This window comes from Stegostoma tigrinum, chromosome 8 (genome assembly GCF_030684315.1).
Source record: "Stegostoma tigrinum isolate sSteTig4 chromosome 8, sSteTig4.hap1, whole genome shotgun sequence".
Lineage (NCBI taxonomy): Eukaryota > Metazoa > Chordata > Chondrichthyes > Orectolobiformes > Stegostomatidae > Stegostoma > Stegostoma tigrinum.
In genome coordinates, this window is record NC_081361.1 from 74,486,180 (window position 1) to 74,503,040 (window position 16,861).

The following is a 16,861-nucleotide window of genomic DNA, read 5'->3' on the forward strand; positions in this document are numbered from 1 at the left end:
TAGAGAACAGAGTTGCAGTTATTTTGTGTAATCTCTGTAGTCCTTTTTTAATTGTTTCTTTTCATGTTTAAAGGTTTCAGTTATTTTTAAATTGAAGTTGTTTAGCTGTCAGCCCTCAATTTCTGACTATAGTGCATATTAATACTCAAAGATTGTGTTGTATTTCTCCAGTAAATTACATTGCTGTTTTTGTTTTTCTGATTTGTTACCTTAGGACTTATCCTGAAACCCTTACTTTGCCATAAATGTAATTTGTTCCTTTTGAAAACTAATAATGATGTGGAGATGCCGGTATTGGACTGGGATGGACAAAGTCAGAAGTCATGCAAAGCCAGGTTATAGTCCAACAGGCTTATTTTAAATGACAAGCTTTTGAAGCACTGCTCCTTAATCAGATGAAGTCAACTTTTGCTCCAAAAACTTGTCATTTTAAATAAACCTGTTGGACTATAATCTGGTGTCATGTGACTTCTGACTTTAAACTAGCAGTAACGGAACTTCTCTCACATCTCAGTCAATTTTATGATGTTTTACAGTTTGTGCCTAATTGAACATGTTTTATATTTATTGAATTTTTTATTTTTTTATTTGTACCTGATGCCTTTGTATTTAGTATTTGCCACCTGTTGATAGCCGCTCTGTCTCTGGGTTTGTGGGATTGAAGAATGGAGGAGCCACGTGCTATATGAATGCAGTATTTCAACAACTTTACATGCAGCCTGGACTACCAGAGGTATGGTGTTTTAACTATCTGTTTTTGTTTTGTTTTGATCTATGGAGTCATGGCATTCTCTGTCTACATCAGCAGGTATTTAATTCAGTGCTTCGCAAGGGATATCAGTTCACAGATGAAAATAAGACCAACTCCTTAGCAGTGCAGAAAAGTTTGTGATTCAGAAATAACAGGTGTAAATACTGTCCTCAATTCTTTAACAAAAAAATCATTTTTGAACAGTTTTGTTCCAGTTCAAATTTTAAAATGTGCTAGAATATTGATTTGGAATGTCATACCTACTGCCTAGCTGTTATGGTCCCACAGTGCATTGTTGGTTGGTCTAAAGAGTGGAAAACTTCACACTGCTCTCTCTGAATTTAAAACCTTGCATCCAGTAATAATGCACCTCATGTTTGGTGCTTGAGATTACTTGATTCTTGCATTTGGTACCAAATACTAGAAAGCTTACAGAATCACAGAATTGTCACAGTGCAGAAGAAGGTCCATTATGTCTGCAGTTCAGGAACTCCATGACCTAGTCTTCGCTTTTCTACAGGAAAGCATCATAGACAATACAGTTTTTTCTGACCTGTCACAAATTTGAAATTTTCAATGACCTAGTCTTTGCAGGTTTTCTGAGAATTTCTAATTGTTGAAATCCATTATCTTTGCATGAAAATTCATCAGTGAAGGGTTGGTGTTTCCTGCCTTTGATTGCCAACATATTGAATTTTCTAACTGGCATACTGTGAAAGCGAGATGCTGCACAAAAATAACAAGTGAATGTATTTCAACAGTTATGTTCTGTTTTCAGATAAATATTATTTTGAATTTTTTTGGAAAACTATGCAAAAGTAATTAAAAATGGTAACTTTTTTTTGAAATAGAGAACTAATGCATTTGTTGAAAATGTTTGGCTTCGTAGTTTTAATCTGAAACATACACTGTTTCCTAAACATAGTTTGTACTTAAAAACAAATCCACTAAAAAAAATCTGTTTTGACACATACACCCTATTCCCAATAACCACTAGGTATCAAACACTCTTTCTAATGCTACCCATTGTTTCAAACATTTGTGATTAGCCTCATAATTTATTTTGGTACAGGTTGATGTCAGACTTCAAAGTTCATTACTTGAAACACGTTATGCCACAGTCAGTTCACAAATTTCCAAACGGATGATATGGAGGCAGCAACTTAAGACATATTAATATATGACCTTTATTGCTTCACAGATGGGTTCATTGTACAAATGATCAATACATATGCCAACTAATCAGGGAAAAGATTTGAAAACCAAATTGTTATAAATAATTTCTCCTTTTCCTCCATATCCTTCCAAATAGATGATGGCAAATAAATTCACACAGGAGCCTTGTTGGTAGCAAAGAAAAAGGCATACAGACCTTGGGGCATCTAGAGATGGAAAATAAGTGTCGCCCCTATACTTAAAATAATAATATTTTATGGATATTGCACAGTAATAAATGGAAAAAGAATCATAACCTTAGAATAGATTTCTCTCACCTTTGACTTTTCTCCCCTTCCCATAGGCAATGCTGTCAGTAGATGATGACGATGACGAGAATCCAGAAGAGAATGTTTTCTATCAGGTTCAGTCCCTCTTCGGGCACTTGATGGAAAGCAAATTGCAATATTATGTCCCAGAGACGTTCTGGAAGGTCAGAAACTTGGAAATATTACAGCCTCTTATTTTCAGTATTTAATTATTTGGACTCTTTTCAGCTCATACACAAGTCTATCTTTTGAAAAGTATTTAGTGTTTGAAAATAACATTCCATCCTAACGGTATTCATATGACGATTAGTTTAAGAATCTTGCCTGACATTCTACACAGCTCTGTCACGCAGTTCTGAATCTAATGCATGGTACTGAAAATGTTTGCTTTGTGCCAATTTAAGAAAAGAAAATAGAAATATTTGAAAAGGCAGAAAGATTTCAAACCAAATGTAACTTGACTTATTTGTCACTTGATTGCTGTCACCAATAGAAATGAATGTGCATTAAAAGGTAAAGTTGTCATATCAAACCATAGGGTTGCTGTATCATTAGACAGACACAGATGTTGGTGGTTTAACTTGAGGCTCACCATGCCTCAGGCAGGTGAGAGGTTGAGCAGGAGAGTTCTTCATGATAACTTCAGCCAGTGCAGGAATTGAACACGTATTGGCATCACCCTGCATCGCAAAACAACCATCCGGCCAACTGAGTTAACCACCCCTAAGTAGCAAGAAGAGCATTGACTTAATACCACAGAATGAATAAAATGCACATGGTCTGAGCTCTGAGTGTGAATTTTAATTAAGGCAGACATTCGTTATACAGTCAAAAATGGAAATTGCTGGAGAAACTTAGCAGGCCTGGCAGCATCTGTGAACAGAAAGTAGCATTAATGTTTTCAATCCAGTGCCCCTTCTAAGGAATTTACACATGCCAAATCAAAAGCAGATAAGAATAATGCAGCCAAAAGTAAATGTTTTATTTATGCAGTACTCTCTCTCATTCTCAGGATATGAATGTTATGCAACAAAGTAATTACTTCAAAGTGCTGTCACAGTAATGTATTGATTATGAAACTGACTCAGTAGTAACAGAAGTGTTGACCAGTATTCTATAACTGAATCTTGAAGGACTGTACCTAGGGATTGAGCACGATACTGCTCTTTTGCAGTAAATTGGGAGTTATGTTGTGATATAGTGGCATCCAACCATCTTCCTGATTAACAAAACCCTTCAAACTAGGTTGAGTTTATTACCCCTATTCCCCAAATTGTGTTGGCACTGAGCTATACTTCAAAAGTTAAATAACTGAATGAAGAAACTGTCAATTTACCCCTTCCTTTCTACTCCTGTTGTCCAGTGATGGCATTGTGAGGTGTGTCTCAGTGCAGACAACTTCTACTATTCCTGTGCAAACTTTTACCATTGATTCAGTATGTTGTTTAACTTTGAGAAGACGTGACAGACTGTGCCTCTTTGAACCTTAGTTTTGCTTACAATGCTGTCTTGTTGCACTGAACAATTTCCTTTAAGGTTGCTGTGCATGTATATGTCTTAAAAGATGTTGGTTATGTGCAGACTGTTTGCCTGTTTCCTCTGAGGTACATTTCTGTTGCTTTGCAGCTGTGCACCCCATGCAGTTTGGAAGTAGCATTGATCACAAACCCAAATCTACTTTTACCCCTTAATGTTCATTGTCTTTCATTTTCTAATTGCTTGATACATATCTAGAATTAAATCACTGGCTGAAATTTATATTTCACCTTTCTCCCCTATCAGTTTTTCCCTGGCTGAAGTCACCTAACCCAACATATCCAAAAGATTAAACTTGAGGACTTGCACGCACTCTGTGCCACGGTTTAGCAAAAAAATTATTGTGGAACAACAGCTTGATATTTGTTCTTGACTCCTCCGCTTCATTCTCGAGGAACATCTATCCGTTATAATAAAAACCAAGTTGTTGGAGAAGGTCAGCAGGTCTGGCAGCATCTGTGAAGGAGAAAAGAGTTAACATTTCGGGTCCAGTGACCCTTCCTCAGAACTGGTGGTGGATGGGAAAACGTCAGTTCAGATGCAGAAAATAGGGAGGTATGTGGGGTAGGGAGTAAACGATAGGATAGAGCCCAAAGAGAGAGAAAGACAGTTGGACAGACAAAGGAGTTGCTAATAAATAAATAACTTGAGGAAGGGTCACAGGACCTGAAATGTTAACTCTTTTCTCCTCCACAGGTGCTGCCAGATCTGCTGAGCTTTTCCAGCAACTTTGTTTTTGTTCTTGATTTACAGCATCCGCAGTTCTTTTGGTTTTTATCTATCCATTATAATGTCCTCTGCCTAGTAAATTAATTTGACTATACCCAGAGCTTCATACGTGATTGCCTCGTTACTTTTATGCTTCTTCTTCTCAGTTAGAATGATGTAGGAGCAATAGGTCAGCTTCTGTCTGTACGCTGATGCCATTCCCCTTTATTTTTACTACTTCAGCTGGCCATCCAACATAAAGATGAGCCCAAATTTCTTCCAGCTTAATGTTATCAAATTTTAATGTATCTTGTCCAGGTTCTGCAGATACTTATATGACGCTGGCATTGAGTGCATGTAACTTTCTGGCTATGAATTCTTGATTGTGATCTCAACTCATTGCCCAAGTACAATAACTGATACATTCCTTATATTGTTACTTGCCCCACACATCCTCACCTCCCAGAGTTTCTTGCCAAAACTTTGTCTTTTACACCTTGAGTTGATTTCTTGTGTTTTGTCTGCAAGACGGTCCTGTTTAATTCTGCACATGTGACATCTCCTCCATAATACTGTAAAACAGGTCCTCATCGGCACCCCATCACTTTCACCCTAGGTAAATGTTAATGTACCAGAACAGCAAGCTCCAGTAGTTGTTGCAGTAAGTTAATGAATGTCCATGTGCTTGCCTTCAAATCTCTCCTGTACTTACCCCACTCTGCCATGATAATTTTCAACTGTGCTGACACTAGACTGGGTAATTGGAAGAAATTAATCAAATGGCCTTTTCCCATTTCATGATTTGTTCTAGCATTTCCACCTTCTTCAACACTAAATTCTTAATTGCAACCCTATTGTTTTGACATTGAGTTGTGGCTAGTTCATTTCTCACACGGGAAGAAAAATTGAATGAATCCCAGTTGGATATGTTGAATGCAAGGCAACACAGGAGTCTGAAAACAATTTGTCTATCTTGCATTATCCTTTGGAAGACGGAAAGTAAACTAAATGCTCATGTAACTTGCAAAGTAAACTGTTGCCCAGGCAATATTTATAGCAAATGTTGAGTATTAACTCTTTGGATCCCCACACATTCTCTTCTCAGATTTTTAAACTTTGGAATAAGGAGCTGTACGTACGTGAACAACAAGATGCGTATGAGTTTTTTACCAGTCTAATAGACCAATTGGATGAGCACCTTAAGGTAGGCATATAACAGCACTTCGGCACATTCAGAATCCTCTTATATTTTCGTGATACAACTCTCAATACTTTGGTGTCATGACAGAAACTTGGACGTGAACAGTTTTTCAAGAACACTTTCCAGGGTATCTTCTCTGATCAGAAAATCTGCAAAGATTGTCCTCACAGGTGAGTAGTTTTATCCCCATGTAGGTTGACAAACATGTACTTCAAGACAAAGGAAGCAAACCCTAAGGTGTAATGGGTTATAGATTTTTATTTAGCAACGTAATCTTTGCAAGGTTTTTAGAATCATGGGGAAGGGATTTTTTGGTCCAAATCTTCCATTTTGTGTGAGAGAAGTGTTCAGTGCAAATGGCAATTCAGTTTGCATCCTTATCATTTTCTGCTAGAACCTGTGAAACTTTGGTGCAGGATTCACCAGGGATGCAAGACTGAACACAGGAGGCAAATTGTTGTGTGATTCCAGCGCAGCTGTAACTCCTTGTTTCATTTGTCATGAACTAGAGATATGCCCCTTTAAGGTACCAGTTCAGTTAATTGAATTACTTTGTTTCAAATGTACCTGTCAGCCCCAAAACTGCACAGTCTACCCTTGCTGACAGTGCTACACTTCCTAAGATCCCTCTGACTGTGTTTGTCTCCTTCCCTCATGTCAATGTCTTTTTGCACCCAACAGTGCAGACTCTTCTGGCATTAGCTAGGCAAGAGCCAGAGGACAAGTTGAGAATGGCGAAAGGGAATGTGTGAACACTTTGGGGAGGTTGGAAGAGAAAAGTTGGTGAGCATCGCTTTTTTTTGGTTGGGGGATAGACTGCGTGAACATTGCCTCTGGATTGGTGGTAGTTACAAATATATGGTCGCTGGCATGATTTGACAGTTTTACTTAGTTAAACTGTTGTACAGGCTTTAGACCATTCATGTATATCCATGCAAAAATCTGTGTATGTATGGGGCAAACAACCCAAGTTTGTTTGCTATTCTGGGTAGCTTAAAACAGGCAGTTGGAAGATGAAACTTTGTACATCAGACGTGTTCATGTACTTACTTGTCATGGTTCCAACACCTTTCAGCAATGAAAGTTGGAAGGCTTTTCCCATATTAGAGGATCTGGACCACTGTGCTTTTTAAACGCTCTCTTGATCCTTTCACTTTTGTGTAAGCATCGTTCTCTTGAGCTTCTGCCAAGTCACTCTCTTGACATAACTAGTAAGTTTATCAGGAGATGAAGGAATGCTGAATCTCTGGTAAACATTAGTTTCACCCTTTGACTAGCCTGCACACTGCACATTTATGAATTTGCCAACCACTAACCTAGGTATAATCCACTGCATTCCTTTGTAGCTACTATTTTACATTGTTTCCTAAAACTCCTGTAAACTACATAAAGTCACTCAGCTAGTGTGGTTAAAAGGTATCGATTCAAAACACAGTTTACATTGTGTAATCCCATCAATATAAAATGTCATCCTAAAAACTAAACAAAGATCAAAATTTGGCATGGTGCATTTGAGCCTCCCAACTGCAGTGTTCTTTTGAAGCATAGATTTCTGTTTGATCTTCTTCTAACATAGTGTGCCTGGAGGTTGGCCACTTGTAACAAATCATTTTCTGGTGGGACCATTGAAAAAATTGCCATAAATTACTAAGGCCTATTAAACCTCAGTCGCAACTCCCACTTGTGTGCCAAAAGTGCATGCTGGCATCTTATTTGGTACTTTACTTTTAACTTGGCTGTGAAGATAACTATTTAACACTTGACTTCTGAGCTACGAAATGCCCACTGGTTACCAGAGTAGATGTACTCATTGTAAATTTCTTTTGAACAATTTTTCCTGTAGATATGAGCGTGAGGAAGCATTCATGGCACTGAACTTGGGAGTGACATCCTGCCAAAGCCTGGAGATTTCACTGGATCAGTTCGTACGAGGCGAGGTCCTTGAAGGAGGCAATGCATACTACTGTGAGAAGTGTAAAGAAAAGGTAAAATTACTGAAGATCATCCAAGTTTTTGTGAAAGTCTGGCAACTTGTGTTGAATAATCAATTAACGTTGATCAATGAGATAGCAAGAACCGCAGATGCTGGAGTCAAAGATAACACATTGTGGAGCTAGAGGAGCACAGCAGGTTAGGCAGCATTAGAGAGCAGGAAAGTTGACGTTTCTGGTTGGGACCCTTCTTTCAGAAGGGTTCTGACCTGAAACGTCAACTTTTCTGCTCCTCTGATGCTGCCTGGCCTGCTGTGTTCCTCCAGCTCCATAATGTGTTCTCCCTTATTTTGATCAGCACTTGATGCTGACACAGCATTGGTGGACCTTGTACAAAAAAAATTTCCGAACTATGGGGAGAATTGAACATGAAAAATTCAGCAACAAAGACTTGAAATGTGAGTCTGGTTACGATGAGAGCGTATCTGAAGTCTGCATGCCAGTGGTCTTGTACACAATGGCAATGTAATTGAATTTGTTTAGATTAAGCCCACCAAAATCTATGAAAGACACACCTAGGCTGGAAAAAGTTACAGAGAGAAGGTGTTGCAAGGCCAAAGAAGGATTTGAGAAAGAGGATGCGTTCAGCCTTCTAGAGGTTTGGGATATAAGACCACAATATTGTTCTTGAAATACAGGTTTGATAAACAAGCAGGACTTAGTTTGGCATTGGATGCAGGTGGCTGTATTTTGGCTGCATTGGCAACGTATGAATGTGAGATAGAGGTTGTCAGTGTTTGACAGAGGTTAATTTTCAGTCTTGGGGAAATGAGAAAGCAATTACTTGATCTTGGAGACAAAAGCATGCATAGCTTGAATACATTTTAAAGGTGATGGTTAGCATTCAGACAGAATCTTTCATCAGATTGTTTGATAACTTTGCATGCCACTCCATATGCACACTCTTTAATCTCCCCATTCTATTTGACTAGTGACCATCTTGTTTCTCACCCTCTACAGATACCATTGAGCCCAAATTGCAATGACTGTATCCAGCCCCACACTGAGTCCAGACTGTCTTTCAATCTTTTCATGCAAAACAATATTAGGTTTCTGTACCCAAATAGATGTCCCTTCTGTTCATGGGTTTGAAAAAAGTGGTTGGAGTCACAGACTGATTTATCCTGTATCCACCTGATGATTTAAAAATGAAAGAAAAGTTTGGATTGTTCAGCAATTTCTTGCTTGTGATTTTTATATTTTGAATACTGGCGAAATATTTCTACCAACAGACTGCGTGCTGTGTATTATTGTCTTGCAGCCAGAACATGAAAAATATTTTGTGAAATAAGACGTAACAAAATGTCAGGCCTTCTCTGTAATGAGTTACAGGGAAAAAAAACCTGTTTCAATATGAGAGATAATGGGAACTGCAGATGCTGGAGAATCCAAGTCAACAAAATGTGAGGCTGGATGAACACAGCAGGCCAAACAGCATCTCAGGAGCACAAAAGCTGACGTTTTGGGCCTAGACCCTTCATCAGAGAGGGGGATGGGGTGAGGGTTCTGGAATAAATAGGGAGAGAGGGGGAGGCGGACCGAAGATGGAGAGAAAAGATCGGTGGAGAGAGTATAGGTGGGGAGGTAGGGAGGGGATAGGTCAGTCCAGGGAAGACGGACAGGTCAAGGAGGTGGGATGAGGTTAGTAGGTAGATGGGGGTGCGGCTTGGGGTGGGAGGAAGGGATGGGTGAGAGGAAGAACAGGTTAGGGAGGCGGAGACAGGTTGGACTGGTTTTGGGATGCAGTGGGTGGAGTGGAGGAGCTGGGCTGTTTGTGTGGTGCAGTGGGGGGAGGGGACGAACTGGGCTGGTTCAGGGATGCAGTAGGGGAAGGGGAGATTTTGAAACTGGTGAAGTCCACATTGATACCATTAGGCTGCAGGGTTCCCAGGCGGAATATGAGTTGCTGTTCCTGCAACCTTCGGGTGGCATCATTGTGGCAGTGCAGGAGGCCCATGATGGACATGTCATCGAAAGAATTGGAGGGGGAGTGGAAATGGTTTGCGACTGGGAGGTGCAGTAGTTTGTTGCGAACTGAGCGGAGGTGTTCTGCAAAGCGGTCTCCAAGCCTCCGCTTGGTTTCCCCAATGTAGAGGAAGCCGCACCGGGTACAGTGGATGCAGTATACCACATTGGCAGATGTGCAGGTGAACCTCTGCTTAATGTGGAATGTCATCTTGGGGCCTGGGATAGGGGTGAGGGAGGAGGTGTGGGGACAAGTGTAGCATTTCCTGCGGTTGCAGGGGAAGGTGCCGGGTGTGGTGGGGTTGGAGGGCAGTGTGGAGCGAACAAGGGAGTCACGGAGAGAGTGGTCTCTCTGGAAAGCAGACAGGGGTGGGGATGGAAAAATGTCTTGAGTGGTGGGGTCGAATTGTAGATGGCGGAAGTGTCGGAGGATGATGTGTTGTATCTGGAGGTTGGTGGGGTGGTGTGTGAGAACGAGGGGGATCCTCTTTGGGCGGTTGTGGCGGGGGCGGGGTGTGAGAGACGTGTTGCGGGAAATACGGGAGACGCGGTCGAGGGCGTTCTCGATCCACCTCCGGGCCTCCTACCCTCCCTCGACCTCTTCATCTCTAACTGCCGTCGAGACATTAACCGCCTCGGCGCCTCCGCCCCTCTCACCCACTCCGGCGCCTCCCCTGCAGAACGGGCAGCCCTCCGCTCCCTCTGCTCCAACCCCAACCTCACCATCAAACCCGCAGACAAGGGTGGCGCAGTGGTAGCATGGCGCACTGACCTCTACATCGCCGAGGCCAGACGCCGGCTCTCCGCCGCCTCCTGCCGCCCCCTCGATCATGGCCCCACGCCCGAGCACCAAACCATCATCTCCAACACCACTCATGACCTCATCGCCTCGGGGGGCCTCCCGCCCACGGCCTCCAGCCTCGTTGTTCCCCGGCCCCGCACGGCCCGTTTCTATCTCCTTCCCAAAATCCACAAACCTGCCTGCCCCGGTTGACCAATCGTCTCGGCCTGCTCCTGCCCCACTGAACTCATCTCCACCTATCTGGACTCCATTTTCTCCCCCTTGGTCCAGGAGCTCCCCACCTGCGTCCGTGGCACCGCCCGCGCCCTCCACCTCCTCCAGGATTTCCAATTCCCTGGCCCCCGACGCCTCATCTTCGCCGTGGACGTCCGGTCCCTGTACACCTGCGTTCCGCGTGCGGATGGCCTCAAGGCCCTCCGCTTCTTCCTGTCCCGCAGACCCGACCAGTCCCTCTCCACTGACACCCTCATCCGCCTAGCCGAACTCGGCCTCACCCTCAACAACTTCTCTTTTGACTCCTCCCACTTCCTACAGACTAAGGGGGTGGCCATGGGCACCCGCATGGGCCCCAGCTATGCCTGCCTCTTTGTAGGTTACGTGGAACAGTCCCTCTTCCGCACCTACACAGGCCCCAAACCCCACCTCTTCCTCCGGTACATTGATGACTGTATTGGCGCCGCTTCTTGCTCCCCAGAGGAGCTCGAACAGTTCATCCACTTCACCAACACCTTCCACCCCAACCTTCAGTTCGCCTGGGCCATCTCCAGCACATCCCTCACCTTCCTGGACCTCTCAGTCTCCATCTCAGGCAACCAGCTTGTGGCAGGTGTCCGTTTCGGGCCCGCCGACTCCCACAGCTACCTAGAATACACCTCCTCCCACCCACCCTCCTGCAAAAATTCCATCCCCTATTCCCAATTCCTCCGCCTCCGCCGCATCTGCTCCCACGACAAGACATTCCACTCCCACACATCCCAGATGTCCAAATTCTTCAAGGACTGCAACTTTCCCCCCACAGTGATCGAGAACGCCCTCGACCGCGTCTCCCATATTTCCCGCAACACGTCTCTCACACCCCACCCCCGCCGCAACCGCCCAAAGAGGATCCCCCTCGTTCTCGCACACCACCCCACCAACCTCCGGATACAACGCATCATCCTCTGACACTTCCGCCATCTACAATCCGACCCCACCACCCAAGACATTTTTCCATCCCCACCCCTGTCTGCTTTCCGGAGAGACCACTCTCTCCGTGACTCCCTTGTTCGCTTCACACTGCCCTCCAACCCCACCACACCCGGCACCTTCCCCTGCAACCGCAGGAAATGCTACACTTGCCCCCACACCTCCTCCCTCACCCCTATCCTAGGCCCCAAGATGACATTCCACATTAAGCAGAGGTTCACCTGCACATCTGCCAATGTGGTATACTGCATCCACTGTACCCGGTGTGGCTTCCTCTACATTGGGGAAACCAAGTGGAGGCTTGGAGACCGCTTTGCAGAACACCTCTGCTCAGTTCGCAACAAACTACTGCACCTCCCAGTCGCAAACCATTTCCACTCCCCCTCCCATTCTTTAGATGACATGTCCATCATGGGCCTCCTGCAGTGCCACAATGATGCCACCCGAAGGTTGCAGGAACAGCAACTCATATTCCGCCTGGGAACCCTGCAGCCTAATGGTATCAATGTGGACTTCACCAGTTTCAAAATCTCCCCTTCCCCAACTGCATTCCTAAACCAGCCCAGTTCGTCCCCTCCCCCCACTGCACCACACAACCAGCCCAGCTCCTCCGCTCCACCCACTGCATCCCAAAACCAGTCCAACCTGTCTCCGCCTCCCTAACCTGTTCTTCCTCTCACCCATCCCTTCCTCCCACCCCAAGCCGCACCCCCATCTACCTACTAACCTCATCCCACCTCCTTGACCTGTCCGTCTTCCCTGGACTGACATATCCCCTCCCTACCCCCCAACCTATACTCTCTCCACCTATCTTCTTTTCTCTCCATCTTCGGTCCGCCTCCCCCTCTCTCCCTATTTATTCCAGAACCCTCACCCCATCCCCCTCTCTGATGAAGGGTCTAGGCCTGAAACGTCAGCTTTTGTGCTCCTGAGATGCTGCTTGGCCTGCTGTGAATATCCAGCCTCACATTTTGTTGCCTTGTTTCAATATGATGCTTGTTCATGAGACAGTGTGACATGAATCCAAAAAAATCTAAGAAGTCTGTGGAAGAAATTTTCAAAGCAACTAATTGCAACTGTGTTGAGGACAATTGAAGAGAACTCCTGAGATAACGAAGTGTAGAGCTGGATGAACACAGCAGGCCAAGCAGCGTCTTAGGAGCTCAAAAGCTGACGTTTCAGGCCTAGACCCTTCATCAGAAAATCATTTTCAGATGAAGGGTCGAGGCCCAAAACGTCAGCTTTTGTGCTCCTAAGATGGTGCTTGGCCTGCTGTGTTCATCCAGCTCTACACTTCGTTATCTCAGATTCTCCAGCATCTGCAGTTCCTATTATCTCTGAAGGGAACTCCTTTTTGTTGATGTCATTTTCTGGCACCTTAACTTCATAGAGCTACAGAAGTTGAACCACATGTAACATAGCTCCGCTATCTTTTTGTTTTGCTGTCACGTGTAACTGCAGCTTGCGCGTTCAACCCTGTCACCGCTCCAAGCAAAGACCACCTACTCTTATTTGACAATGCTGTTTCTCAAGGCTGTCACTGAAACTCTCCTCAATTAACATCTGCATACTCAAGTATTTGACACTTTTTTAAGGAACCTCACATCTTTAACCTTCATAACTCAACATGTCGAAAGTTCTGCTGTCCGTTTCCAATTCATATCAGGACCTGAACTTCATTCACCTCATCCTTTGGTCTCTAGTTTTTCGACCTAAACCTAGTTAACATTCACTGTTTATTTGACTTCCTTATTATGCTTCCCCCTCACTGTCACCACCTCCACCACTGCAACCTCTTTTCTTTTGACAGTAACCTCTTGGGCATTTTTTTCTTGCCTTCACCCCAGCATTAATAGCTGTACCTCAAGCAATTTAAGACCACACACCCTGAAATTCCTCCCTGAATCTCTCAAGTTCCTTGTTTTCCTTTTTTGAGATCTTTATTTGATCAAGCTTTTTGTCACCTTTCCTAGTGTCTATTTATTAACTTGGAATTAAGTCGTACATTGGGATAATTCCCACATTCAAGACCGATATCGAAGTAGAATTTTGTTACAGGTTAAAAATTATGGAATCAAGTCTTGCTATGCTCAAGTGTTAATGTTTTTGCTTTGCTGTAATAACTGTTAGTAGCTGTATTTAATGGAGACAGAACTATGGATTTTTCCTTTTGTATGGGAATGTCGATTTACACTAATCCCTTTTGTGTTTTTATATCCAGAGAACAACAGTGAAGCGCATGTGCATAAAATCTCTACCTAGTGTGTTAGTCATCCATTTAATGAGATTTGGGTTCGATTGGGAAAGTGGACGTTCTATCAAGTATGATGAACAAATACGGGTAAATGTGTAGCCTCCATATAGTGCTAATTCTAAACAGACAAAATAAAATCAGAAGCACTAATAAATTCTTATACATTCCAGATTTGAAAAGTGTCATCATCCAAGTGTACAAAATCATAGTACAATTTGACTAGTTTATAATTTGAGAGATAGATGGCTGTCGCCATGATGTGAATATCTGGTTGGAGGTTCAGTGCATATTGAGAATGACCTCAAATGTTTATGAACTTCTTGGTGCATGTCCCATGCTAAGTATTGTTCTTCTGCCTGTGCTATGTTAAAATAAACTGTCTTATGGTTTATAGCCCGAATGTTTGTCTAACAGAGTGATCATTGTCTGTTAAAACTGAAGAGAATCATATTGTAGGAGGCACAATTCCACTGAATAATTGTTTCATGACAACAATTGTCTTTTGATCTCATGATCTCGGTATGATTTACCATATATTGAACGGAACCTGTGATTTATAACATTAGTCAATGTATAGTTATGGGTGGACGATGACAAAACCAGAGTTCAATAAGTAACATAAAACCCAAAAATTTAGAAGCTTTTCAAAAGGCCGAGCATCTCCGCCAGGCCTGCAGTGGCCAACCTAACTTGCTTGTCACTGCCCATTTCACTCCCCACCCCACTCCTCTCCAACATGTCATGTCCGTTCTTGGCCATCTCCAGTGTTGCAGCAACTTGGAACGCACGTTTGAAGAACAACGCCTTATCTTCTGCCTGGGCACTCTATAGCCGGGAGTACTCAACATTGAGTTCTCCAATTTCGAAAAACCTTCCCACCCATCCCCCGTTCTCCCTTCCAGCCCCACCACCTCCCCATTCCATTATTCCACCTTCTTGACCCTCCCTTCCAGCCACTAATCAGATTCCCACCCCCCTCCCCCCAAATGACCAACCAGGTCATACCTACCAGCAATGTCCATCTATCACCACCATTCCACTTCCAGTCCTGCACCCCCAGCACCCCCTCTTTATCTGCAGCTCCCTCTCCCCTCAGCCAGCCCTGAAGAACGGTAAGACCCAAAATGTTGACTGCTCCTTTCCTCCATATGCTGCCTGGCCTCCTGTTTGTCTATCTTTTCTAAAAATAAATTCTCTTGATGTACAGAACAAAGAAAATTACAGCACAGGAACAGGCCCTTTGGCCTTCCAAGCCTGCGCCAATCGAGATCCTCTGTCTAACCTGTCGTCTATTTTCTAAGGGTCTGTGTCCATTTGCTCCCTGTCCAAATATATCTTAAAAGATGCTAACGTGTCTGCGTCTACCATTTGGGCTTACAACACTTTTTTGTTTTTTGGATGTGGCTGTTGCTGGCTGAGATGGTATTCATTGCCCATCTCTATTTGCCCTTTGAACTGAGTGGTTTGTTCGGACCATTTCAGAGGAACAGCTAAGAGTCAACCAGATTGCAGTCAGTGAGGAGACACGTGGGTAAGGATGGCATATTTTCTTCTGTCATGGATATTAACTGAATCAGATGTGTCCTTAACAACAACTGATGATGGTTTCATTGCTCCAGATTCCAGACACATCAATTGAATTTAAACGCTACCAGCTGTCATGGTGGAATCTTAGTCTTTCACTTCATCACACTCACCATCACATTCAATTTGTTCTGAATTTGGAAAATAGTATCTGCACCTTCGGTCCAAGTACATCAAAGAAACAAATAAAGGCCAGCTGTTTAAAAAAATCTCCTGAAAGGGGTTTGTAGCTTCAGAGAGTAGTTTGTGACTCAAATCTCCTATTCAGAGATGATGAGTTAAAAATTTAATTGCTCACTGAGTCAATACATTTATTTATTACAAATCGGTTTGTTCAGGCAAAATATATGGAACCTGCATGAGTTCAATGTCTATTTCACAATTCACCTCCATTTACTTCTCTTTTACTAGTTCCCTTGGCTTTTAAACATGGAACCATATACTGTGTCTGGGATGGCACGACAAGAGCATTCTTCTGAGCATGGTGAAAATGGCAAAGCAGGTGATCACTTGGGTGGAGGCTCTCCTCGAAAGAAAGGTGCCCCAACTGAAAACTATGAGCTGGTTGGAGTGATTGTTCATAGTGGCCAGGCACATGCGGGGCACTATTACTCATTCATTAAGGATAGGAGGTGAGTGAAAGATTTAAGAAACAATTTTTTTTTTGATCCCATTGGACTGTTAATGTTGAAATATAAAAATTAGGAATTTAGGAGTTAGTGGATAACTTGCAGTGTGCCACATTTGGTTTGGCTCTGGGCTTACATCTATTTTTTTGATTCTACAGGACTGGTGGCAAAGGAAAATGGTACAAATTCAATGATACTGTGGTGGAAGAGTTTGATCTAAATGATGAGACATTGGAGTTTGAATGTTTTGGTGGAGAGTATAGACCTAAAGTGTATGATCAATGTAAGTTAGTTTGGAACTCTTAAGTAATCAAGAGTTTGTTCCTTCCTTAAATGTGCGATCTGCTGAATTGAGGTTTTGGCTAACCAAGGGTCAGGTTCAAAGGACAAAGGCAAGAAAATAAAAATAAAAACAAAAGCCCCATTGATTTCCTAGTCGATATTAAGAGACAATTAACAGGGATGAGTGCACAAGACATGTAAGCAAATGTATTTTGGCAAAGCTTAAAGATTGTTGGCAGAATGGAGATGGTGTACAGAAGACCACTGAAATTCCAATCTAATTCTGTAAGCAACACCTAAAACCAAATTCAAATCATACCCGATTGTTAAATTAAGTAGAAAACTGAACTCGGTATTTCCAGCTTGACAGACTAGGGAGTGGGGAGGTGGAAAATATAGAGTTTGGGAGATGGGGCAGCAGGGAAGTTAAATTGGGACCACTGAAGTGCACTAACTTGAGTCCATTTCATACCTGGTTGTTAACATTTT

General features: G+C 43.1%; 1 protein-coding gene across 2 annotated transcripts in view; it reads left to right on the top strand.

Annotated features, from left to right (window-relative positions):
• Positions 1–16,861, top strand: part of usp24 (ubiquitin specific peptidase 24) — a 180,970-nt gene that overhangs the window by 123,714 nt on the left and 40,395 nt on the right. For both annotated transcript variants that reach the window (XM_048538885.2, XM_048538886.2), the window contains exons 42-49: positions 614–733; positions 2,271–2,399; positions 5,585–5,683; positions 5,768–5,850; positions 7,524–7,665; positions 13,845–13,964; positions 15,873–16,093; positions 16,249–16,373. In XM_048538885.2, coding sequence (XP_048394842.2) covers positions 614–733; positions 2,271–2,399; positions 5,585–5,683; positions 5,768–5,850; positions 7,524–7,665; positions 13,845–13,964; positions 15,873–16,093; positions 16,249–16,373 — 1,039 coding nt within the window. The remainder of the gene's footprint in view (positions 1–613; positions 734–2,270; positions 2,400–5,584; positions 5,684–5,767; positions 5,851–7,523; positions 7,666–13,844; positions 13,965–15,872; positions 16,094–16,248; positions 16,374–16,861) is intronic.